At 43.5% G+C, this 24,703-nt stretch overlaps 1 protein-coding gene across 2 annotated transcripts; it reads right to left on the reverse strand.

Annotated features, from left to right (window-relative positions):
* Positions 1 to 3,453: 3,453 nt before the first annotated feature.
* GYG1 (glycogenin 1) lies at positions 3,454 to 24,335 on the reverse strand. 2 transcript variants are annotated; one of them, XM_086944111.1, is made up of 8 exons: positions 24,106 to 24,242; positions 13,513 to 13,648; positions 11,550 to 11,724; positions 9,847 to 10,009; positions 8,357 to 8,483; positions 6,101 to 6,320; positions 4,378 to 4,428; positions 3,461 to 4,144 (listed from the first exon to the last, which is right to left on the reverse strand). In XM_086944111.1, exons 1-8 carry the CDS (start codon positions 24,110 to 24,112, stop codon positions 3,980 to 3,982), a joined length of 1,044 nt encoding a protein of 347 aa, XP_086800237.1. In that variant the 5' UTR covers positions 24,113 to 24,242; the 3' UTR covers positions 3,461 to 3,979. The 2 variants fall into 2 exon arrangements, with proteins under 2 accessions (XP_086800236.1, XP_086800237.1); XM_086944110.1 differs by lacking the exon at positions 4,378 to 4,428 and having other exon boundaries at positions 3,454 to 4,144; positions 24,106 to 24,335.
* Positions 24,336 to 24,703: the final 368 nt, after the last annotated feature.

Genomic DNA, 24,703 nt, shown 5'->3' on the forward strand with positions numbered 1-24,703 from the left:
CAGAGGCCATAACTTTGAGATCCGTGATTAATCCTACAGTAGCTAGAGGTCTGATCGAGATTACCCAAGTGGGGTTCCCAAAGGAAGTGGTACCAGACTGCATCAAGTTCAGGACATAAGTCCATGTGGGATAACCTACAAGTTCTCCCCCCACTCAGACTTCGGGATCATAATTATGGGCCTACCCGAGACAAGTTAGCAGTGTGACAACCTTCTGCCTGCTCTGACTACAGGGTGGTAACAGAAGGTATTTGGACTTGGCCCATTTGAGATCTATGGTCACCCACTTAGGATTACTCAGTCTTGTGAAGGAAGGGTGAGAGCCGGTTCAGAAAGCCTTTCCAGAATTTTAAAGCCAGCCAGGAAGTAATGAAGTAAAGAAAATCTGGTATTACCAGAAGGCCACTCCGGTGGAGTTTCAAACTGGGCAGAAGATGTGGGTAATGAGCCAGTGGAGTCCAGGGTCCTTCCAAGACAATTGGTCATAGACTCATGAGGCAAAGGGGAGACGACCTACCACCCAGTGGATCTCATTAACCCCAAAATCCCCATAAGGGTAGTCCATATAAACTACCCTATGAGGTCTGAATTCACCATGCTCCTAGTGATTAATGGGGTGGAAAAGGGTAGACATCTCCCAGACCTATCCACCAAGGAGCAAGATGGGTCAGTGGAGATGTCCATATCTCCCACTTCCGAACCCCAGAGTAGTAGAACTGTTGCCAGTTCCCTCACCCTTCGACTCACTTGTGTACCCATGACAAATACAGGAAGCTATGCCTGAATTTCACAGGTTAGACCGGGTGAGGGCTAGCATTAAGGAAGTAGTCTCCAAAATGCTTGCATTGGGGGTGATTAAGCACTTCAGAAGTCCCTGGACCAGCCTAGTAATGTTAGTGCCCAATGCAGTCTCATGAAGCGCTGCCCCCAAAACACCAGTTCTGCGTAGACAAGTGTGATCAGTCACGACTGATCCACACCCATTTAGATCCTAAGCAGAGGCACTTTTAGTCAGGCTGAGAATTGGCAAGTACCTAGATATTAGTGTACTGCAGATTGCTCAGACTATGGGGTAGAAATTGCTGACCTTTACCACACCTCAACCTCAAAGTGCCACTTCTACTTCAGTGTGTCAGCCCTTTGGATTAGATAACGCAAGTCCACCCCCAAAAGGTCAAATAACCAGTTCCTAGCCATGACTGAATCCTTCAGGGCTACCCGATCGCTGTCTACGGTAGCAAATGAGAGTAACACCTTAAGGTGCTTTAGGCCCTACAACAGGTAGGCCAGACTTTCACAGCCAGAAAGTGCCAGATAGGGCAGGGATCTGAGCTGTGTCTGACACCTGGTGGGCAAGGTGCATCACCTCCAAAGACAGATCGAATATCCTGGTCAGTGAGCCCTACTCCCAAAACTCAGAAGTTAGGGCCTTACTTGTTACTCTAGGGGTACAATCAAGATGCATGGCACCATTGTTGTCCCTGGACAGAGTACACTTCCACAAACCAGCCCAACAATGAGCTGGCCAGAGGCCCATCGACTTAAGACACCCTCAAGGAGACCATGTGTATAGCACCTGTACCAAAGGAGCTCGACTTTACCCCAAGAAAGTATAGGGCAGAATGATGCTGCATAATCAGTTACTAGGAAGAAACTGACAATGTTAGGTTGGTCTGCACTCCCCCAAACATCAACCTTCTCCCTCCTGGTTCTGAATTAGTTTCTATTCAGTTACATCTATGCACTAACCAGTGCTCAACTGCTTGTGCTCACTACTTAAGGCATTATCTCGCATCCAATTGTAATATTAATTGGCTTCCAAGACCCTAGTATAGTTTTATACCATACACCCATGAATGGCACATTAAATGCTACTAGTGGGCCTCAGCACAGATTGTGCCATGCACTAGTGTTCCCTCACTACAGTTCACGTCTGCAGTTTTAAATGCCAATTCGACCTGGCAGCATAAACAGACTTGCCACATCTAAACTTCCTTAATACACAGGTTACCTCCAAGGTGGGCCCTAAACATTTAAGGCAGGGTGCGGTGTATTTAAAATTTTTGACTTGGAGGTTTAAGTTTTACATGTTCAGGCAGCGAGCTAGAGTTACTACTGTGCGTCTTACCTCCCATTGGTTAGTGAGACCTCATTACATTTAATATGTGGTGAGGTGCAAGTAGAAGTCATGTCTGTCACCTAAGGAATGGTAATTTAAAATTAGTAAAGTTGGACTTTAAGGCATTTAAAATTCGGTATCATCTGGTCCCAGGTCACCACAGGACCGCCACCCCTTTCATTATGCCCCCAATGGGACCTGAATCTATTTCCCATGTACATGCCCTTTGAGCATGCACAGCTGTCTACTCCAGCCTCAGGTATTCATTGCCATAACAGCTGAGTGAGCAGCATGCCAGCGGTCTCAATATTTAGCCCTTTCCAGACCTGGTTGGTATGTAGGACTCAAGCGTCTTGAGACTTCGTCAGGAAGGTCACCCTTCCCTCCACCAAATCAATGAAGGACAGATGCTAGTTTTAGAGCTCTGCTTTACATTGATCGTGGCAAACTTCAGCAAGATGATCAGCTCTATTGCAATTTAGAGCAAAAGAGCCAAGGCAGTGCAGAAGGGAAACCTAGTTGGATCACTCGAAATTTACTAGGAATTGGCCATGAAGCCGCCTGCTGAGGACTTCTGTGCTTGTTCCACCAGCACCAAGGCTGCTACCACTACACCAGCATGCAGTGTGTTCTGTTTACTCCATATGTGCATGATGAAATACTAGCTGGACAGCCAGTTCCGTCCATAGGGGCATGGTTATGCAGAATATTTTTGGTCTGAGCTAGTTCTGAGTGCCACCGGTGAGGTGCTGCTTATGGGGTATTGAAAAGGAGACCTTGCACTTACTGAAGGTGGGCAATGTGTTAGTCAACCTACAAATCAAATCTTCAATTGTGGGGCCCCTTAAAATTGTAACCTGGACAGAAAGTCCTCTTAAGCCTTGACACCGATCACTTTAGAGAAACCTGGGTGGATACTGCATTTGCATATGTCACCCCCCTTAACTCAGAGAGAGAAATCCCCATCCACCAATGCACAGATTTAGGATGGCCTGGCCATCAGATTCTCAATCTTCATCTAACACCTGTTTGCTAGAGGTCAGTCTCATTCCTTCCATAAGGTCCAGCCTTGGCATGGAACCACCAAGTACCTGATTACTGCTCAATATAGTGGCAATTGCAAAGACTAAATTGTCAGCTAAAAAGAATTCCAAAATCAGATGCTCCATCGCCTCAGTCAACCTGTATTTATAAGTTCGCTATTGCCATATAGTGGACCTCAGCAACTAGGTTCACCTTCCATAATCACAAATTAAAAATGCATCCCACACATGTCCACGTGACTAATAGCCATTAAGTTTGATATGCCTCAAACACACGGTAAATGAACAGGCTGTTATTACAACACAACTTTTATTTGCATTGAGGGCTGTTACAGTTCAGCAAGTGCTTACTAACCATGTAAGGTGCAGGACAAGAGCATTATATGCTGTACATTACACCTAGTCAGGAAATTAATTGTCACATCGAGACTCTGATAAATGAGCCCTATGCTACTCTTCATGCGGTTCAGCATGGGTACTATGTATATGGATACCTTTAAGGCACAACATCACGTACATACAATAATCCTTTACCAAAGGAAAGTTTTGGGTAAAGAGTTGAACCACAGTACAGTATACAGGTTTCAGATTGAATCAGCTTTGCACCTTTAACAAGTGCTTTCTTACGAGTTGTGGAGTGAAGATCACTTAATGCATTAGAGTGCAATATTTAAAGGCAAACAGTTCAAATACAGTTAATGGTGCTGTTCTCCTGTAGCACTGTGCGTTTTTCCATTGTAGGCTTGAACAGCCAATAATTCACTGTCCTAGATGCTACACTTTAGTCCTTTTATTGCATTGTTGGAGTTTGGCATGTCTACTTAAGGTAAGTGTCCAGTTTTTTCTGAATGTTCTCAAAGGAGTCTTCTCCCATGTAGTCAACTTGACCCTGTTCCCACCGTTCTTTGCGCTCTTCTGAAGATATAGGTGGTGGGGGAGGTGGATCAATTGACAACTGAGACACTGCTTCAGCAACTGCTTCCTAAAAGAAGCAACAAACACTAGTTATAAGCAGTACATGAATCCAACAAGAAAAAGCTAAATAAAAATGGAATGGAGAACAGAAGTTCCCATGCAAATAAAGCAAGCATAAAGAAAAGAAAAACGGACAACATTTCTAGGGACCAAATTTGTTCCCAAAGCATACAAATGAAACACAATCACAATATCTGCAAGCAAAAAGCAGGAATGCAATTAGATCAATTTTACCCATACCTCTCTACAGAAGCCACAAGAGAAAGCCAGTGTATAGACCAAGTCAGTAAGCTGCAACAGTTCACCAAAATAGTGTAAGAGGTACAAAAAGAAAGCACAGCCGAGATGTTTAGAAATGGTAGGCTCAAAGGATGGGAACAGATTTTGGATTAGTGGTTTAGATGAAATTTCAAACCTGTAAATTCAAGAGGACTATCAACTATATTTACTCCTTAATGGTTAGAATGTGAAGCTATGGCTTACCTCTAGCCATTAAAGCTGCATTTATACATTCATTGTAACAGTTTATCATAGCTACGCCTGGCTTGCAGTTCTAAGTAAATGATCAAACCCTACAACATATCCTCTACTCAACCCCCCTCCCCACCAACATTTCTCCAACCCCGGGTAATGAATTGTTCTGGACTCTAGGTTAGTGGAGCAGACTCCTTCATGCACATCTATCAGATCATGACTTCACAGCATATTACCCGGTGATTCTTCACTCCATGTGACCCTTTTGGCAGGGTAACTTAAACACTAAAGTAGAGAAATCTAGATATTGGTAGATTTAGGTCTCACAGGGCCATAAGTAGCAAGATTTACATATTGTGATCTAGCAATTTTAGTGGGATTTGGGCACGTCCCCATTTATTAGGAGTATAACTTCTTGCAATGAATCCTAGGTTACTGTATGGTAGAACTTCATGGACTAGGGCAGGTCTGGATAGAGATAGATTCTCTAGAGCATAGCATCAATTACAGATTTGAAAAATGACTGACCATGGGTTCTGGTCCACATCTTGCAGCTAGCTAGGCTGTTGTAGGTTTCAGGGAGGACCACTCAGCAGCACTGCTTTATAGAAACAATGTTTAAATTATTGCCACCCACTGCCCTCCCTTTCTAATTCAGTCTACTTGTCCAAAGCGAAAGCATGAACATTCACGATTCATACTTTGTAAGGGCAGTTACCATTGAGGCACCATGTGATTTACCACAAAAGGAGGTTAAAGTAACACCTACACAGGTCAAGCTTCCACAATATGTAGCTTTCCTGCAGAAGAAACTGAAACCATAAGCCTAATGTAGCTACCCAACTCTGCCTTCAAATCGCACCCAACACCTGCCAATTAAAATCGCACCTGGCAATTAAATTCCTGTTGGACGAAGTGCTAGACCATAAATGTCTGCATACAATTCCCCTCATCTGCATGTACATTATACACTTTTCCCACCAAGATATGGTCTGCAGTTTCGTCACAGGACATACAACTACCTTTGTGCAGGCCTCTGAGCCATGTGCAAAAAAAAAAAAAAGGCTAATCTATAAACCGAAACATTAATGCAGGTTGAAATATCCTTTAGTGGATAAGCATGGCAAAGATTGCAAACTGTATAGAATGGCTTATGCATTTCCCCCAATACCTTTAAGGGCAGCCTCTGCTGAAATACCCTACACTCAAGTTACTGGATATCGGATCGAAAAAGTTTGCCTAGTTTTCTGGGTTCAATCAGTAGCTGGCATGAGCTGCTAATATGCATATAGAGATTAAAATGAACTCAAGGTGGATACTACCCTGTTCAAGCAAGTACATCCTACAAAGCATTTCCTTATGCAACCAATACTGTAAGGTTATAGTGAGACTTCGCAGTGAATGTTTCACCACATCCAAAGGTGCACTCAGGAGAGTTGTAAATTATCCACATTATGGTATGTGTTTTAGAGTAGGATTACAAGCTTACCGCTTTGAGGCCTGTAGAGGAGTCCTTGACAACACCTTGCTCGGTTAACAATGGCAGGACTTTGTTGGTGAAGCAGTCCCACCACATGTTGAGGAACTCTGGATGAATCATCGTTGGATCGTGCACCTCACTCGTTACACACTTGGTTTTAGTGTCGTACGAGTAGTTCCATGGTTTGACTTTTCCAAGAAAATGTACCACTTTGGCATTTGCTCCAAACCTGTAGGGTAAAAGCAGAATCAATATTTTAAACTAGTGGCCAAGCACCTAGTCTACCAAGTACCACTTCTAAATGTGGTTGCAGTTTTGCCTACGCTGCACCTGATGACAATTACTTATTGTTAGAGGAGACTGAAATATTCCCTAGATGAATCTGCTGCAATTACACATTCACAAAGAGTCCAGAGTAGCGACTAAATCAGGAACCCAGGTCCCTGCATCACACCAAGGAAAGATGTTCCAATTAATGCAAACTACATTGTTTGCTATACATTAGGGCACGCACTAGTTACCATCTATTTACCAGATAAGGAAAAAGGTCAAAAACAAATTTCAGAATGTACCATTTAAATTAGTGTACTGTCTTTAGTGCTGGGTTGCCTGCAGTGTTCACTATAATGGGATCAAAGTGCAACTCAAAATTGAAACATTAACAATAAGGATTAACATCTATTGCATATTTGTTTATATGGAGTAGCATGGATATGACCAATGCTGCACATGCAAGGAATCCACAAAGACATGTTGAAATACCCAATTCTTAATTTATAAAATTAGTGCTAGTCCCCAACGTTTTGCTCTGAAGCCCATTGCTGTACTACAGAATGTGCGTTACATTAGACTGTGCAAACTTGGCTTGCATGACACCAGTCTTAATCCACATGCATTGCCTGCCACTTTCTCAATCCGGTTCTTGAATTTCAGCTCAGTTGATTTGCCTCCATGTGTTTTCCATCTCTTGAACCAGTATGCCATTTACACTTTAAGACAAAACTGATCACCTAAACATGAACTTAGAGCACCATTTAAAATCAATCATTAACTGGTGAGACTATTACATCTTAATCCAACTCTCTTTTGGTAAAGTGGCATGCAATGCATCCTTTAGTATTTTGTAAAAATTAGGAACATTAGTCTTACTAGTATGCAGATCTCAAAGTAGGGATTTGGATACACCTACACGGATTTACTGAAGGCCCAGAGCTTAGATGAACATGTTACACCCAAAACCCACTTCAAGGGTGTGGCTTATCGGGTAGTATTAATTGAAAAGGAATGTGTGTGGTAAAAAGTCACGCAATCTGCAGTACTAGTATAAACTGGTTGCACCACGGTACAACATGGGGCAAATTATTCTTGGTACCAAGAGGTCAAGACTGACTTTTACCAATAAAGTGAGCTAAGCACCCACAGCGCACATGTGTGCACTGCCTGTAGATCATGTAAGTGATAGCAGGGTCAGCTCAGCCACATCTTTCAATCTATGAAAGATTGACCCTACTTCCATTAAACTAGGATAGCATTTGACCCTCAAAGATACTTTCTCACTGGAGTAGAGGGACAGATCATGAGACTAACAAATCTGGTACAACAAAGGTCACCCATTACACATACCACCCTCCTGGGCAAAAAGGCTTGGCTTACCACCAGGCCACAATTCATGTGTCACAGGTCTGTTAAACTTGAAATTAGAAGGTCAAATGGCAGCATATTCAGCCACTTCGCATGGATTTGGGTTGGCACTGGAGCACTGAATACACCAAACACCCCACTTGAACACAAGTTTTGTTATCTAAGACGTGCTGCTAAGGGTGAGCAGTTTAGTGCTAGCTATTGGAGAAGTGCTCCAAATGTCCTACCATAAATTGATATAGCAGTTGGATAGGAGAGGTCTAAATTAACCCTCCTCAACAGCACCCAAGTTGCACACGGCTATAAGACTCAGGCACCAGAGGAATAAGGGGGACAAAAAAGTACCAGATACAAATGCTGTCTAGAAAAAAAACTCATTACAATCACTGAAAGGTAAAAAGGAACAAATTGCATCCAAGACCAAACAACCATCCCCCTAAAAATAAAATATACCTTTGATGCAGCTTATAATTTGAAACCCACAGTGGCAACTGAAATTCTCTTAAGCCTCATAAGGAATAGCCATCTCAGATAAACTAGGCAATCTTACATTTTCTGCACCACTCAAACACAAGCTTTTCAATTCCGCAGGAAGGGAACCCAAAATCTGCAAACATAACTCACGCTTTGAAAGCTGGTAGATATGAGTATATAGAAATGCTGCTTAAATTGTAAATGAATGGTAGATGCTTGTGGATATCTGTGGTTGCCCAGCTGCTGAAAAATCCATTTAACAAGCCTTGGTCGCCTCCTAAAAAGCAAAATACAAATGTCAGTTGTGTATTTTGCACAAACTTCACTCACTGAAAGCTTTAGAGTTTCTGCATTATAGGTCAGAAGTAAAAGATGCTTTGTAAGTTTATAATTTGAGAAGTCACCCATTAGAGGGACTTCACCCCAGGTCCTGCAAAAAACAAAGACAGAAAGTTGCACAATGGCAAAACATTCACCCCCAGTCACATAGCTGGGTTTAATCCATTGTTATTTTGCTCACAAAGCCACCCCAGTTCAGACAGCTAATTAGTCTTGACCCTGTGCCTCATGGGAACAGTCCAGCCCGAACTGACAAGCCATGTCTTCCCTGGACCGGAATCAAGCACCCTAGGACTGGTTTCTGGCTATCAGAACTGTACTGGGGGGGGGGGGGGGGGGGGGGATGTATGACATTGTTCTGCATTCTGTCCATCAACTTCTTTTTGCATTTTTCACCCCAGGTCCCTCCAACATTCAATTAAATAAGATTGGCAAAGGCAGACATTTATGGAAAAGGTTTGAGAATCTAGAGGGGGTAAGCAAGGATCATATGATGCATGTTTGGAAAGACTAGGGTACAGCTGACTATCTACAATTAATTTCAGTAACTGAATTATACTACAGGGGGTGCTGAAGTGCACTTACCAGCCCATCTCATAAGAGATGTTGTATTCTACAAGAGAAAGGCAGAATTTAGACATTCAGCAACACTGCCTGCATAGTTTGCCTTTACAGAAAAAGCAAGCCCATGAAGACACTCATTGCTAACCGAGTTTGTGACAATACAATAGGTAACATTAACAAGGTTGTGTAAAGGGGCAAGTAATAGGTTAAAAATCAACCCCCTACAAAGCAAAAAATTATATATAAATCTATATTTTTTCTATGGACAGTAACCAGGCACACAACTCAATGTGCCCAATATGTATTGATAAGGTAAACTCACCACTAGGGAAAAAAACACAGCCACAAGTTACTAATCTGATTAATCGTAACAAGCAGCAAAGCAACAGTGAAGTCTTCATACTATAGTGAAGCTACATGCTCTTTTCTAAGGTGCAATAGTCATAACTACCATCCGAGACCAGAACAGCAATTGCCACCAAGCCAGACATGCCAGCTATAAAAAATAATTTTAACCCTAACCCAAGACCAATCTTAAATCCTGTTCTGCATCAGTGCCATCCAGGAGCCTTGTCCAGAAAGTGTTTGAAACACTTTCCTAAGTTTCACAACCATTGTTGTTTGAATGAAAATACTCCAATCAGGCCAGAGATCAAAACCAGTTAGAATTAATGAACTAGATTTGCAAGACAAGATTTCAAAGTTAAACTACTGTTTAGAAGAAATACCCAACATACCATCAAAGCTTCCTTTTTCTGTTGCAAACTGTAACAAGTGATTGTAGGTTTCTATGGATGGACTATAGACAAACACGCCAGAATTGAAGCAGTCTGGCCATCCTGGATCTGGTGCAGCAGACAGTTCCTCCCTCTCAAAGAGTTCATCAACATTAGACAAAACCTAGGAGATATTAAACATCGCATTAGCCATTTACTGAAAGGTAAGCAAATTGATATAGTCCACCTTACATATGGGGTGAAGTTGGTGAGAATGCAAGAATAGTCTGAGGACAGCTCAAGCAGTTTAAATGGAATTAGTAAAATACTTAGTGGTGGTATCTGCAGCATCTGGGCTAGGAGGGGTAGTTTTACAGTTACGTGTTGCTGGACTAGTACCTGCCTTGCAAGCACCACCTGGGAACCTCAAGGTGCCATCAACATGGCCATATCTGATGGCTAGGGCTACATTGGAGAGCATGGATACACGTGGCTCAAGGTGTTTAGTGTTCTCCAGTAGTTTCTTTAATGGGTTTTGAGCAATAGAGCACTTGCAGTTTTAGTTTGGTTCACAGCAAACACTAAAGAACTTAATTTACTCACATGGAGAAAGTGTGCAGTTCGTGCATTATACCAACTCAATGAATTGAAGGCCCCCACACAGGTATGACAATGTCCAGAATTAGACAAACTGGCACTAAAACTGATCCCGCCATCACCACCGCAGATTAAGGGTGCTCCTGTCTATAGATGACAGGATTGTGTGGGCTCCTGCAACTGCATCCACATAGGGATTAGAGAAGTTAGTTCCCTGTACTCGAAACAGTGAAGCCAGTTAAATTAACGCCCCTGTTCCTCCTGTACAAGTTACACTAATCCACATAGATCTTGAAATACTGAAGGTGGATCTTGCATATGGGCCTTAAATGGCAAACCAGTTAAGGCATACCTCAACTAGATATACAAGCTGCAAGTAAGCAGAGTTTGCATTCAACATGGAGCTTCATTTATATCACACTGGTTATGAGCCACTACTGCACTCTGGTAATTAAAATATTAGTTATGTTACTTCTCAATTAGTTCCAGCCTTCAGCTTTAATGGTAGCTACAAGACTCCAGCTCAGACCCCAACCGAGGTTGGGGTGGGAAGAAATCCTTGACTATCAAAGACTCACTGCCAGTGGCTAGGTTATGATCCCACATCTCATAATTACAATCCTTTAAGTTTGACACATTCAAGCACAGTTCCTTCTTTAACCACCTAATTACAATAGGCCCAGTCCACTCCAGGCTGCCTTTAGCCAAAGATTGAGTGGTCACATACTCCGAATCAATGCTAGATTACCCCACAAGATTAGGATTAGCCTGGCCAAGCCACCAGGGGAGTTTAGTCCTCCGAGTGGAGACATGCAATGGTTAGGCCACACTGTAGCTATTAACTCTGCAATACTATGCAACTAAAAACAGTTTGCCATATATATTTTTCCAACGTGAAAGTAAACTAATTTAAAAACTGCCCCATCAATAGTGTACTTTGATTAGTCCTGTATTTTGACTTTGCATACTTATATGCAATTAAAACCAGTACTTCAAAGTTGATCACTTGCACCAGGTAGTTTTAGCCATTCTAACAAGCAACAGTAAATACAGTTTCATACACAGGTAAAGCTACATTTATACTGCTGCTGTTAAACAATGCCATATAGTAAATCAAATTGGATTACCATTGTGTCCGCATCCATGAACACACATTTCGAATACTGAGTTAATACCCAGCAGTGGAGTTTTGTTAACGTGATACCCAATTCTGGTCTTTCCATCAAGGCTAGGTGGGCCGAATCCCCACTGTCCAAGACATCCACTACTTTCACTTCATCGTAGACCTTTTCAAGTACTTTCCTACAATAAAACAAAGGGTAGTATGAATGGGCCCATCTATGAAACAGATCTCAGAAGCTTGTTGTGCAAGTCAGGAATGAAGTTTCAATCACAACGAGATTAGTGCATTGGGCCTCAGCAGAGGGAGGCTTAGATTAAATGGCAGGTTTGGCTATGGCATAATGCCATGCACAAGATTAAACCCCAGGCAGAAAGATAAGCACTAGACTGTTGAATCTAGTAGTTCCCAGTTTAATCAAATCCAGCCACCAGTTGTGGCGCCTCTATCAAGGTGGATTAGTGTCACCCCTCTGAGAAATTAAAAAAGGAAACAGTGTCATTTTATTTTTCCTGTCGTGGCTCACCTGGTATGGTAAGGGCTGGGTTGTTAAAGCAGCATGGGGTGGAGAAGTGGCGAGGCCTCAAGTACACATGACAGTCTGGCCACAGTCATGTGCACTTTATATGTTCTCCACCCTGCTGTATTGCATACATGGGTGAAAATGCCCAGGCTCCCAGTTGAAGGCGGAGTGCCAAACCACAGTGGTAAGGCCAATGCTGCTGTCATGCAGAGTCATGATTGACCAGGGTAATGTGGAGCCTGTGTGCTTCCTGTTTCTGGAGACAAATGAACAGCCGAAGTGGCAGAGGCTGTGGCCTGCAGACAAGTGATTAATTTCTCATTCCCCAACCAGTCAAGTAGCAGCCTCCAAAGACAGCCACACCTGCCCTTGGTAATAAGTAGAAATTAGTTCCCTGTGCTAATGATAACTTTACTTCCCTTCCTCTCAAATAAGACAACTTGTAAAGGCAGTCAAACAGATAAGCCCTCTGATACCTAGTCAATAAGCACTGTTTGCTAATCCAGATGCTCTTGCTAGTTCAAAGCCATCTAAACCTCAGGTCAACTGTATTATAAGTTTACCAAGTGCCACAATGCTACCAAGTGCCATCTAGAAAGAGGCTCAACACAGGACGGAACCAAACATGAGTTTAGACCATAGCAAAAATTATTTTCTAATAAGAATCCTATTAGAGAAGGCTGTGCTTCCAAGTCTCCCTCGTCTCAAAATCCCGTTTAGAGACTTTAAAATCCAATTTTGTAAACACATCTGCTACTTTCCACCAACAAGTCAGTGATTTAACCTTGCAGTGTGCTATATCACTGCAAATTTCCTTCATCCGGTACACTTTGAATTGTTAGTACATTTGCACATATGAACCGACTACTGTAGAAAAACAAGTAATCCAAGGAACTAAGTGTACAACTTAGTTGTGTAGTTTGTAGGTACCTTGAAACCATGAAGTTACCACTGAGATTTGCAGACTGCCTTAAACAGTTCTGGATGTTAAAAGTATTACTGTTGTGTGTACCTCCTTCCAAGCAACTGTCCTAAGCCGAGCTCTGTACTCCGCAGTGTCAGCACTGGGCTGGTAAGAGACTTCTGGACCCCTTCACTTTCGCAGCTTTAGGCATGGACACATCCCATTGCTTGGCACCATTTTTAAAATGGCAGCTGGGTGATCATAAACTGTACAGCTTGTCCAAATTTTTACTTAAAGATACAAGCAAACCTGTGCTGGCACCAACGCCACATACAACAGGAATATTGTACAGCTTTAGGAGAGGCACATCATAAACTAAATTTAGTTCAATGCACAGGACCGATATGCAAGTGTAAAACTAGTTAAGAGCATCAATGCCAACATTTGAAGCAACCAGGGAATTTCAGTGGATTTTCTTTTTGGTGCTCAACTTTGTTCAGACATTTGACAACACTACAGAGCTAGTTCAAATAAAGTACTTACTTCATAGACTCTGAGACTTGAGGCGTGATCAGTACAACCAACTTTCGTGTCGTGTGGAAACGTCGCAATGAGGAACCCAAAACTAGAGCTCCTTTCACATAAGGATCATTAGTAGCGAGGGTCACAAAAGCTTCATCTTGGAAGAGAAAAAAAACACAATTATGAAGTAACAAATACTGCAAGGCTTCAGATTCACACAGATAACACGATTCTCTAAAGTTACAATAAGTCCACCGGCACAGGTGATGCTATTATGGCAGTTTAGCAGGTTACACGAGCAGCACACCCAGTTAAAGCCACTGGGGGAACCCAGTAAGCTCCAGCATGCTTTTAAGTCATACCACCACTCAGCAGCTGTTTGCAGAGTTCAGTAGCACTTGAAAGTCATCTGCCAAATTGCAAGATAAACACGAAACATTCAATGTAATCATTTATTCCCCACACTTCACTAAAGCTCTGACTTTTATAACATGCAGAGGTGGGCGCCAATCACTTTCTTGCTAGCACATACTTTTAAAACTCAAGTGGAAGAGGTTAGGCGCCACTGGCATTACAATAGGTCCCGCTGGTCTCAACCAAATTCTATAAAGTCAGTTCCTGTACCAAGTAGTCTAAAAGTTTCAATTCTGGGGAAAGGAGGGGGCACTAAAGCCTGGCCTGTGTTGCTTAACTAAATCATGGCTTTTCAACTACAGTAGATCGAGTAAACTGAAACAGTAGCACATGTCCTTTTAGCTTGCCCCGCATACATTATCCCTTGGCGTGCATGGCTAAGACGGATATGTAACTTACTGGGTCTTAGAAACTGAGCCCTGGCAATGAGTACTCTGCTCCGATTCCACACCATCTATTGCTATAGCAATGGCCAAATTCCTTAGTTGGTTATGGAGTATACGTATGCGCCACGTTGGCGGACTTTACCTAAATCCTTTTGCCAACGACAAACAGCCCCAATTAATTACTCTGTAGTACGATTAGATCTTTAATTACATGGTTTATGTCTTTTTTCTACTTTGTATATACACATTGTATATTTTAATGTTTTGTAAATCTAAGGCTTTAATGTATATGTATCTTTTTAAGCTATCATATGCTGTAAGACTTAATTGTCATAAAGCTTTGATTGGATAAAGTAATGCACGCAAATTTCGAGCACTAATTGCACAGGCAATGAGGTCTCACTGAACTGACGCAAGACATGAATTAAAAACAAACAGGCAAGCTTAAAAACGTTCAGTGGTATGGATAAGTTTTTTATGTGAAAATTACTAGAACACAAGAAGTCTACACTATTCAGAGACATACCAGCTGACTGGTGTCACAGTGCCTCAAGAAATGCAGTCTCCAGGAAGTGCAACCTCCAAAAAAGATTTCCAGGCCAATCTCAATAGAAGGTTAAAGACATTGGCATACATCTAAACTAACTTGCTTTTGAACTCCTACCTAGGGGCTCCCATCAAGTTGTCACAACAGCGTGTCCCAATATTAACAAAATTCAGTTTAATGTCCTCTGCTAGACACACCCAGGTACACTGATGAATAGCAGCTATTGGGTGGTTATGGACTCAAGGTGGAGGACAATCTAGGTAAGGAGAGCAAGATCTGATTCAGCATTCAGGTTACAACTGCAAATGTCTTCAATCCTAAAACATTTTACACAAATCGATTGAGAGCAGTACTGCAATAATATGCACCCCTCCTCCATTTCGAATGGAAGTGCTTTCAGCGTTTAGTCTCAGATGTTTATTGGCTGGTGAACAGTCTTGTAAAATCATTAAGAGCAGTTAACGTGCAATGTTGAATAGTGATGTAAAGAGGAGTGGTCCCAACGAGAATCAAACTGGAATGGCAGGACAGCATTCTGAGACTCTGCACATTAAGATACCCGGCAGAAGGATGATTTACCCCACCACCCCAAGTGAAGTAGGAAAGCTGCACAACAAGTTACCTTTGTCACGAGGGGAGTGCCACCTCTTAAAATAATCATGACTTGGAGAAGGACATCTACATTTGTAGGAAGTATGGAGACGCTCCAACTGATGCTATGCATGTACTGCAGGGTTGGATGCAGACAGTGAGAAACAATGACAGACTCAATAAGGATATTAAAGCTGATTAACAGATTTCCACACGTTTGGAATAGAGGATGAATCTTTCCATGATAAGTGTTCCCAGCACCCATGAGAAAGCTGAACATGCATGGTGCATTTAGGACTGCATAAAGCACTTTAGGAATCCAGTAATTTGTCCCTTGAATTAAGTTTGTTGTATACCCATCACCTTCCGTCACTGCAATATCACATGTCTCCATTAACTTAAACCACACACAAGTTGGTATAGTGTGAAACTCTACAGGAGCAACCAATGCTAGAGAACACTAGGTCCACGGATCTGCAAGCACATATTTGAGACATCCCCATAGATGCAGCCTAGTCCTACTTCGTAACCTGAACAGGTGATCAGTCCTTGATGCTTGACCAGTTTGGGGACCATTTAATATAGTTAATTCTAGACAGTTAAATACTCCGTTCAGAAGCCAACTCTAGAGAAAACTGTACTGAACAACCTGGGGTAGATGCCAGAGATATTAAACTGCACCGCAGCCGTCTAAACAAAATATTGACGGAACTGACTAGAGCTGTAGAACATTAGCTACTAGGTCTATACTGCCGTCTAGCACCAGGTGGTTGCAGGAAAGCAGCATTCTGTTCCTTGAGCCCCATGTTGGAATACAAGAAAAGTATATAAAAACAAGTAGATTCAGGGTTAGTAGGAAGCAAGTAGATAAATAAGTTACAGCCACAAAATGTTGCCATCATGTGGTGCAGGCTAATATTCAATCTTTGAGAAGATTAGAAGACTCCCATCAACCAAAAATCATGGTGTATTCTTGATGGGCAATCAACCTGCACAGTTAAATATGGTTCCAAGTAGCGCTTGTGTTGGTAGTCACTGAAGGCTGCCATGCAAGACCGGATCTCTCCCCAAGTCATGAATATTTTTAAGTTCTTCGAAATAGGTGGTCATTCTGTGCACAAATCAAAATACATCAGCATAAGTACAGCATGGTTTCTGTTCTCTAGATGTCTTGCGTGATGGAAACTACGAAGTCAACAAGATGTTGCGGTGACAAAATTGAGGACCAATTGCATAAAGGTGCATCAGTTCTTTTGTTGATTGGTAATGAGCTAAGATAGTGCAAAATATAGTGTCACAAAATAGTGTCGCTTTATACAAGTGTGACTAGACACCATACACAGACAGGCAAAAGACAGCAACCTCCACATTACTAATAGGTACTCAGCAGAACCAGGTAACTGGCAAGTGAGGAGAGGCAATTACATCACGCAATAGTGTGGTGCACACTAGGGGGGGTGGGGGGGGGGGGGGTGTCAGAGTTCAATGCACAGCAGTGATTTTTTGCAGTTCCTTCCCGGCATTTCCTTAGTGGAGGAATGCAGTCCCTGCACGGAGTCGGTTACTAGACCCCAGCTGGTAAAGACTAAGCAAGTTAAGCACATGCTCATAAATCTCCTCAAAGAGCCATTATGCATCAGATATTAGTTGCCAAGAGCTAGTCCTTCACGTATATGAAAGACTACATCAAAGACAGGATAAGCAGCTTTTAAGGCCTCCTGCAATTTGAGAATGTTTATTTCACTTTCACTTATACTGAGGAGTTAAAAAAATAAAAAATAAACAGGACTGTTCCATCACAGCAAGTAGGAGCAGCTCTCAAACTGTTAAAAGTTGGAGAAAGGAAACATGCAAGCTAAACAGTTTCAGCTCCAAATACAAGACAAGTGCAGGGTAAGCACGTCCCAGAGTGCAAGTAGCTACATGGACTACTTTAGTTGGTTTTGAGAATGGAACCCAGCCATGTAAGAACAACAAGTGTCAGAAATAATCAAGGTAATTGGGTTGAGGTTGGTACCGCCCTCAAACATTTGCCAAGTGCAGGTCAACCAGTTCAATTTCGGTCTGTTCACGTTCAAGTCTATGCACAAATAGTAGTGGTAACAAAAGGGCCATTTGGGCAGAACAAATTATGCATGACAAGGACGTTCAAGCTCTGCTTAAAAATAAACCAGGTTGGTTAATGAAGATATGCTCTGCTGCCGAGGCCACGATATGTAATGAACCTCGCGTCCTTTAACTGAGAAATCGTGGAGAAAAATGAATCCGTTAATAGGATATCAAGTGGCACTTCTTGCCACAAAGGAAGAACCATGAGTGAAAGTCTAACCGCAGTCTTGTGATGAAAGAGTCCCTATTGCTTAACCAACACATCCATTTCAGACGTTATGGAGGATTGCAGCAAGACCAATTTAAGGTTCACATCACGATATGGCAGAAGCAGAACACCAAGTGTGTTTACAATAACTAACTCTATTACAAGTTATGTTACTGTAGCCTCTGCGAAGGTATGCAAGCGAATGTGCACCATTGGTCTTTGAGGACCACAATTGATAGAGACTTAAAAACCATTTGGTTGAAGGTAGTAAACTGAAGCTGCATGCTGTTTTGCAGAGGTAATACTGGAGATTGTGACACCAGCACAACACATTACTGCAAACAACCGCTAGCACTAAAACACTATGTTAAGAGGTTCTTTGTTATCTTGTCTGCACCGTATTTATTCACATTTTAGCTTCACTGCCAATTACCCAGAGTTGGTTTATTGAAAAGTGGACTTGTTCCATATTGCTACGGAGAGTGTTTTTGCCAAGAGTCCTTCAGTGAAGGTACACTTTATAGAACACGTGTTGAAAAAGTTTGAATGTACTGAAATTCTACAACAGTTAAACTCAGCGGTATACAAATATTGTTATTGAAACTAAGTGCACTTGTGAAAGTTGCTGGTTTAAGACAGTTTATACCAACCACCTACACAGTATGGAAAGCTACACTGAGACACAAATAAACTGAGAACCAGCATTGGAGTTGACCAGGAATGAGGTCTTTCTCCCTCATCTGCTGACTCAGTCAGCGCAAGGATCCAACAAGCAGGCTAAACCTGGTGATTAAGAGTTTTAGTTCTACCCTCTTTTAAAAGAGTTCGAGAGCACTGTCTGCCTCTTAACTGGAGGGATGAATTCGAGGAATGACCCAAGGCCGGCTCATGCAAGGGCTTTTCTAAGCTTTAAACACTTTGTGCTCTCAAACTGCACACCATTGAACGGCTTAGGGGCAGCTTGTGAGCTATCAAGAGTCCAGTTTCCACTTATAAGCATCTTAACAGATCAGATTAAAGCGGCACCATTTTAAAAGTGTGAGCCGTAATTGTATACTCAAGCATACTAGGCACAGCGAACCCTAAACAAGCATCTAGTCCTTGAACATAAATTGCATTTAGGTAATGTATGGATAACCATGGCAATACAGAACTGTGGCCAACTTGCTGCAAAAATATCAAGTGGGGACAATGCAAGCATGATTGAGAAAGTGGTTTGAGTGCCCTAGAGGGTACTTCGCACAACATGATGAACCAAAATATACTTGGCCCTGCTAGTGATCTTCATGTCATAATGAGGCATGTTATCAGCTAACTTTAACAAGTGCTGCTACAGCACAGCAGCCTGAAGAATGGTTAAAACATGTTGCCCTTCTCTAGAGAAGAAAGCAAGAAACACAAGACCCCACCAGCTTCCATAAGGCCTTCATTTCCAGTGCATGAGGGACAACTATTAAAAGGTCATATTTGTTATAATTTGATTAATCGTAGTCTGCATTGAATGTTGGCAGCCTCAGTGATCCTGGGAGATGAGGAGGAAATTTAAAGTGTGGCAGGTGGGACTGGATGAGGGGTTAAGGTACCCTTTATGACAGGCAGAATAGAAGGGGGAACAGGAGGAAGACCATGCCAGATAGAGCTCAATGCTGTGCATGGGTGCACCAGAGATGTGATCCAACTGTTCTGAAGGCAGCTTGGATGCACAACTAGAATTAGTTCAGCAAATTAATAGCAAGTAGCAGTGTAGAGGCCTCTAGCTCTTCAGGGCTAGAAGTGTATGCACAGGGGCTGTCTGATCATCTGGCACTAGCAATACAGAAAATTTGCTAGCAGAGATGTAGAATCAGAATACATACCAGAGTGGAGGGACAGTTCATAAGTGCCCCAACATGCAACAAATGTGGGAGTTTATTTTGAAGCATTGTGTGATGGTCATGCAGAAGCAATTACAAAAAAAGTTGTTTTATATAGCATGAACTAGACCTGAAGAGATCAGGGCACTTTACATGAGCACCAGTTGTTACAGATGGACATCCATTTTTGTTTTGGAGAAGTGTGGCTCAGTGATTAGAGCAGCAGACCCTGATGTAAAGGTCTAGCCCTGGACCAGGGTTCAAAAAATTCCATGGACATTATAATTCTCGCCTCGGTGTCTATTTCAATCATGGAGTCCCACTCTGCAACTCTGGGCAATAGCTTGCTTAATCTCCACAACGCTAAGGATGCCTGGCCTCCACCTTGGGGGTGCCCAGGAGTGGACGCCTCACAGGGAAAGTCCGGATGGGTTCCACAGCGGTATTCGTACAAGCGCCTTGAGACCCTTGCGGGTGAGTAGTGCGCTATACAAGTATCAATTTACAATTTTACAATTTGTTAGGCACAGGGAGATTACGTGATTTGCCCAGAATCACAGGACGATGATCATTGCTGTCGAGACTCTAACTCAGTTAAACAGCTTTGAGGTCGACCGGTCTAGCTGTAATGCTACATACTCTAAACTAATGTATTTGCTCTATATGGCGAGAGATCCTTACACTGCAGGTACCTGTGGGGCCAATGCAGCAGTTGAGCCAATGTACTACTGGCAAGGCCGCAGATGTACATTCATTGTGTTGCTGTCCAATAGATTCAGTAAAGAATCTAGTTTTCTGTCAAGTGTTTAAACAAACTGCATAGTACCGATTTAAAGCGAATGGAATGTTTATTAAAAGCACGAGAAATTGTGAAAGTTTCCCCCTTTATTAACACCTAGAGCCATACAAGGCCAGCACCACTTACAATGCATCTGTAACAGCAGGCCGTTTGGCAGTTCACTCTACAGCTACTTGCGTCACCACCTCCCACGCTAGTCAGTTTGAATTAGTGCGTGTATTCCACAAGTGGAGCGAGTTCTGCAGACGTTTGCCCTCTGCTTCGAGACATTTGTTAGTGCACACCAAATAAAGATGGAGCGAGGGAACGTCAATGTAGTAACTAACGTCCTCACAGCCTGAGCTGCTTCAGGCCAAGGCCCCTCCCATCTTCCACGAGCCATCCAGCAGTCAGGACCTACACAGCAGCAGAGCATTCCAGCACAGACCGGTAACAAACGTCAGAGCCCAGTTACTTTAGCTCACTAACGTAATGGTACTCCTAAACTCACAACATGCATCCTAAAGCAAAGTTACTACAAATCCTTTTCCTTGAGGGCCATTAAACTTAGTCCCAAGGGGCAATAAACTTTAGGCATAGGTCATGACTTGCCAGTTTCCTAAATGTTGCACACCAAAGACCAAATGCTGCAACACTTACTAGAAGTAATTTCATCAGTTTTACTGTAAAATAGCGGTGCATGACTTATGCAAGTATTATGCAACATTTCAAGACCTCGGGATCTATGCCACTGCATTCCTGTCCTATACTAAGACACGTGCCTTAAATACAGCGAGGCACTACAAAAGTCCCAACTAGCTAGACAAAGTTGATTCAGTGGGGCCGCAGAAAAGAAAGTACCAAAATCAATTTCGGCACAGATACTTTTGTATCAGCGTCTAGTTTTTGGCGTGGCATCTTTCACAGCAGGTTAAGAGTAGCTGTACAAAGGCACGACTGCAGTTTGAATGCCATGCCTTCAGAGACAATACAAGTCCAGTAAATAAGAATTGTGTTCCAATAATTGGGACACTAAGTAGGCTTCTGCCAATTGCTTCCTGCTCGACAACCACCGATTCTGTGGTTATTAGTGGAGTGCCATATACATAAAACTAGAAAGGTACAGCCACTGTCAACTAGGCACACATTGTACAGTCTGTGGCAATTTAAGATTAGGCATGGGGCAGATTTTTGTTTAGTGGTCCTGCCACCTGCAAGCCTAGACGAGTGGCCTAAAGAACAGATTCTGGCCCAGATATCCTGTAGAGAGCTCTCAAAGTGTCATCGTTAAGTGAATAGAAAGGTGTTGGGGGGGGATTCATCTACACTGGGTTGGTTGTGAAGAGAGCCCTTTCCCAGAAAGATAGTATCTAAACATACAGCTCACCACTGTCCTCTCCCTCCCAACCCCCACCAAAAGGACACTAAGGTTACAGAATTTAAGTGAACTTTAAACACCCTTTGTTGCTGCTTTACGTGTTCCAAAACACAGATTATAGTGGGTTGTACCAGGTTCTCAGGGAGCACCTGTGGCACATCTTCAGAAACACCAGACACTAGCACAGACTGCAGTCTATCACACGGCAGACTAACTTATTGGAAGTTAATTTCCAAAATGTTCAGCCATGTCCAGTTCCTTGGAAGACTGGGCTGTATGCTTACCAATTTAGATCTAAACCTTTTCTACGCTGCTGGATCACCCAGAAAGGTGACCTACAAGCAAAGCAAAACGCTACGTGTACAGGCTAGTTTTAGAAGTCAAAACAAATTAAGTTTTAGAAGTGACTACATTAAATTAATCTGCACCACTCCCTCACCTCAAGCTGCATTGGTGGGGCTACACCTCTCCGTGCCATTATTAAGAGTTTCCAGACCTGGACTATTCACCTTCAAGTAACCGATACCACGTGCGTGCAATTCGCTCTGTGGAGGAATTGCACACTACGTTCCCCAAAATGAATTAGATTCACACAAGCCCCGAGCAAACCAGCAAAACTTGAAAATATTAATGTTAGATATTAAGCCTGTATTACTCCTGTTCAGTAGCAAAGGTGAGATTAATCAGCCTGCTCATCAGAACTTAATAGCAGAGAAAATAAGCCTATTCCACCCTTTAATGCTTGCGAAATAGCACAAACTACTTTAATTGAAGCAGTTGTGGTAGCCTATGGATTTTTAGGTACTGCTCTTAAACAGATAAAAGCCTTCCCTGAGCTTATGCAGTACACACCCTACCCGTCAAGGAAGGGGTATATAGTGCAACCCAAGAAGGTACTCTGATACAAACCAAGACATTTGAATTATATACGCACAGTTGGCATTAATAAGCGGTCTTGCACGATGTATTCATACATAAGACATATGGAGACTGGACACACTTACCTGATGTGAGTGTAGAGACTTCTTTGTAAAGGGCATTCCTATCACGTGACCTATAACCCAGCCAAGATTACTAGTTTCGGAACTAAACCCCCAGTTAATGAAGTTAAATGTACATAATTTGGAAAGGGGGTACCAATAGCCCAAGTGCACTGAACCCAGCGGGCAACTATGCTTGCCATTAAAAATTAATTTGTTAACTGAAATGAGGACGTAGCCTTAAACACCTGCGAAGTTCTTGAAGTACATGATAAAAGGAAACTGTTCTAGAGGCACATGGTAAGCTAGTCACGGCAAGCAGGTGTCCCTTGCAATAAAAACGTGGTTCCTGGCCTTATAACGGAGCAGACTATGGATATAAGGTGGAAAAATACAAAACGCTTAATTTTGGCGTCTAGACGTAAGCAAGCAGTCACCAAGCGACTGAGTGCTCTGCGGACCTCCCCTTCACCGACCACTGTAAAGTGAAAGTAGTTTAATGCATTTCCCGACGACGGAACCACAACTACTACTTGTGCACGCAGACACTAAATAAGCACATAACTGTAGTCTTACCTCAATCATGATATGCAGACACACCTAGTTACCTTAATTGGAATGAGCCAAAACCCAAAATATCTGTCAATCACTAGTTTGAGCCGACTATTCTTAAGATTGTGCCTCTACTGCAGGGGGTGGGGGATAGAGAAGCTATAGTTCGATGTAAATAATTCAGCACCCCATCACTGAACTTGGAGGGAGAAGAAGCGCAGTGCTGATGCAGCCGGAGCGGCGGCATTGCCTCCCCCTTCACCCTGCATAGCTGCAGCAGCTGCGGCTCCCACCCGGGCAGGAGCTAGAACCATCCCTCCCGTGACCCGGCTAAGGTTACAGCCATCCTTCCCGTGACCCGGCATAGGGGCCCCAAGGGAGGGGGGCGGAATCCGGCAGCATTACTGCCTGTGAGACGCCCCTGCATCCGACCTGAAATGCAGTTACGTCGCACCAGACCCAGCGAAGCAGCACAGCCGCGTCTACGCAGCTGTACCACAGCAGGGCATGCCCCAGGATAGAGCCCGCTCGCGCCCTCGAGAGACCCGGGCTGCCCCAACACACGCGCAGCCGGGAGGCCGCAGCAGCGCTCACTCGCCCCCCGGCCCCGGGAGCCATCACGCTGCGGGTTTCCGCTGCGTCCGCACGGGGAAGTGAAGCGGAAGGAGCCCGGCACCTGGCGAACTTGAACAGAGTTTGACAGCCAGCCTCCCTCCCTCCCTCCCTCCCTCCTCAGGGCGAGCGCTGCCTCCCCCGGGGCCCAGAGCCCCCGCCCTCCCAGCGCAGCTGGCGCCAGGTCCACGCCCGCACATACTCACCTGCCATGGTGCTGCCGGCACTGCACTGAACCCAAACTGCTGCTGTCCGCGTGTGTCTGCCGCTGATGCTGCTTGGATGGGAAACAGGCGGGGCGGGCCGGCCTCTTATACGGAGCAGTCACATGGTCAGGCGGGCTGTCAGCGCCGGGGCACACGTACACAACCCTGCTCTCTCTCTCGCTCTCTCTCACTCTCACACACACTGCCTCTCTCACACGCACGCTCCGCCCTCAGGCCTCTGCTTGTTCAGGCGGGAGCTCGGCCAGGCGACTGTCAAGTTCAAGGGCTGAGGAAAAGCCCCCGACCTGAGGGCCGGGTAAATGAGGTTTCCCTCGTCTTTGTCAAACACATTCGAGGCATCCCCAGGGGCGGACAGCCAGAGTCCAGGGTCTCCCCACTGTCTTCCCGCCTCGGTAGCAGTCTCCTCGGTAGGCCAACTCACGCTAATATCTCGAGGTCGAAAATATAAATGGGCATAAACACGTTTTCGTTGGCCTGCTGATTGTCGTGTCAACAGAAGCCAAAATGGCACAAGTGGATGACTGGTTTAAAAAAAATGTACGTCCTCCTTAGGTGCACTTTTAAGAAAGTCTTCATG

The sequence above is a fragment of the Lissotriton vulgaris genome, chromosome 11 (assembly GCF_964263255.1).
Source record: "Lissotriton vulgaris chromosome 11, aLisVul1.2, whole genome shotgun sequence".
NCBI classification, from domain to species: domain Eukaryota; kingdom Metazoa; phylum Chordata; class Amphibia; order Caudata; family Salamandridae; genus Lissotriton; species Lissotriton vulgaris.

What these genes read in the sequence shown, in the direction of transcription:
- GYG1 (XM_086944111.1), bottom strand. An exon ending in CAAGTCTCAGAGTCTATGAA is followed by an intron (nt 11,725 to 13,512) that starts GTAAGTACTTTA and finishes GTTTTATTGTAG; the next exon opens with GAAAGTACTTGAAAAGGTCT. An exon ending in CTTGTGGCTTCTGTAGAGAG is followed by an intron (nt 4,145 to 4,377) that starts GTATGGGTAAAA and finishes TGCTTCTTTTAG; the next exon opens with GAAGCAGTTGCTGAAGCAGT.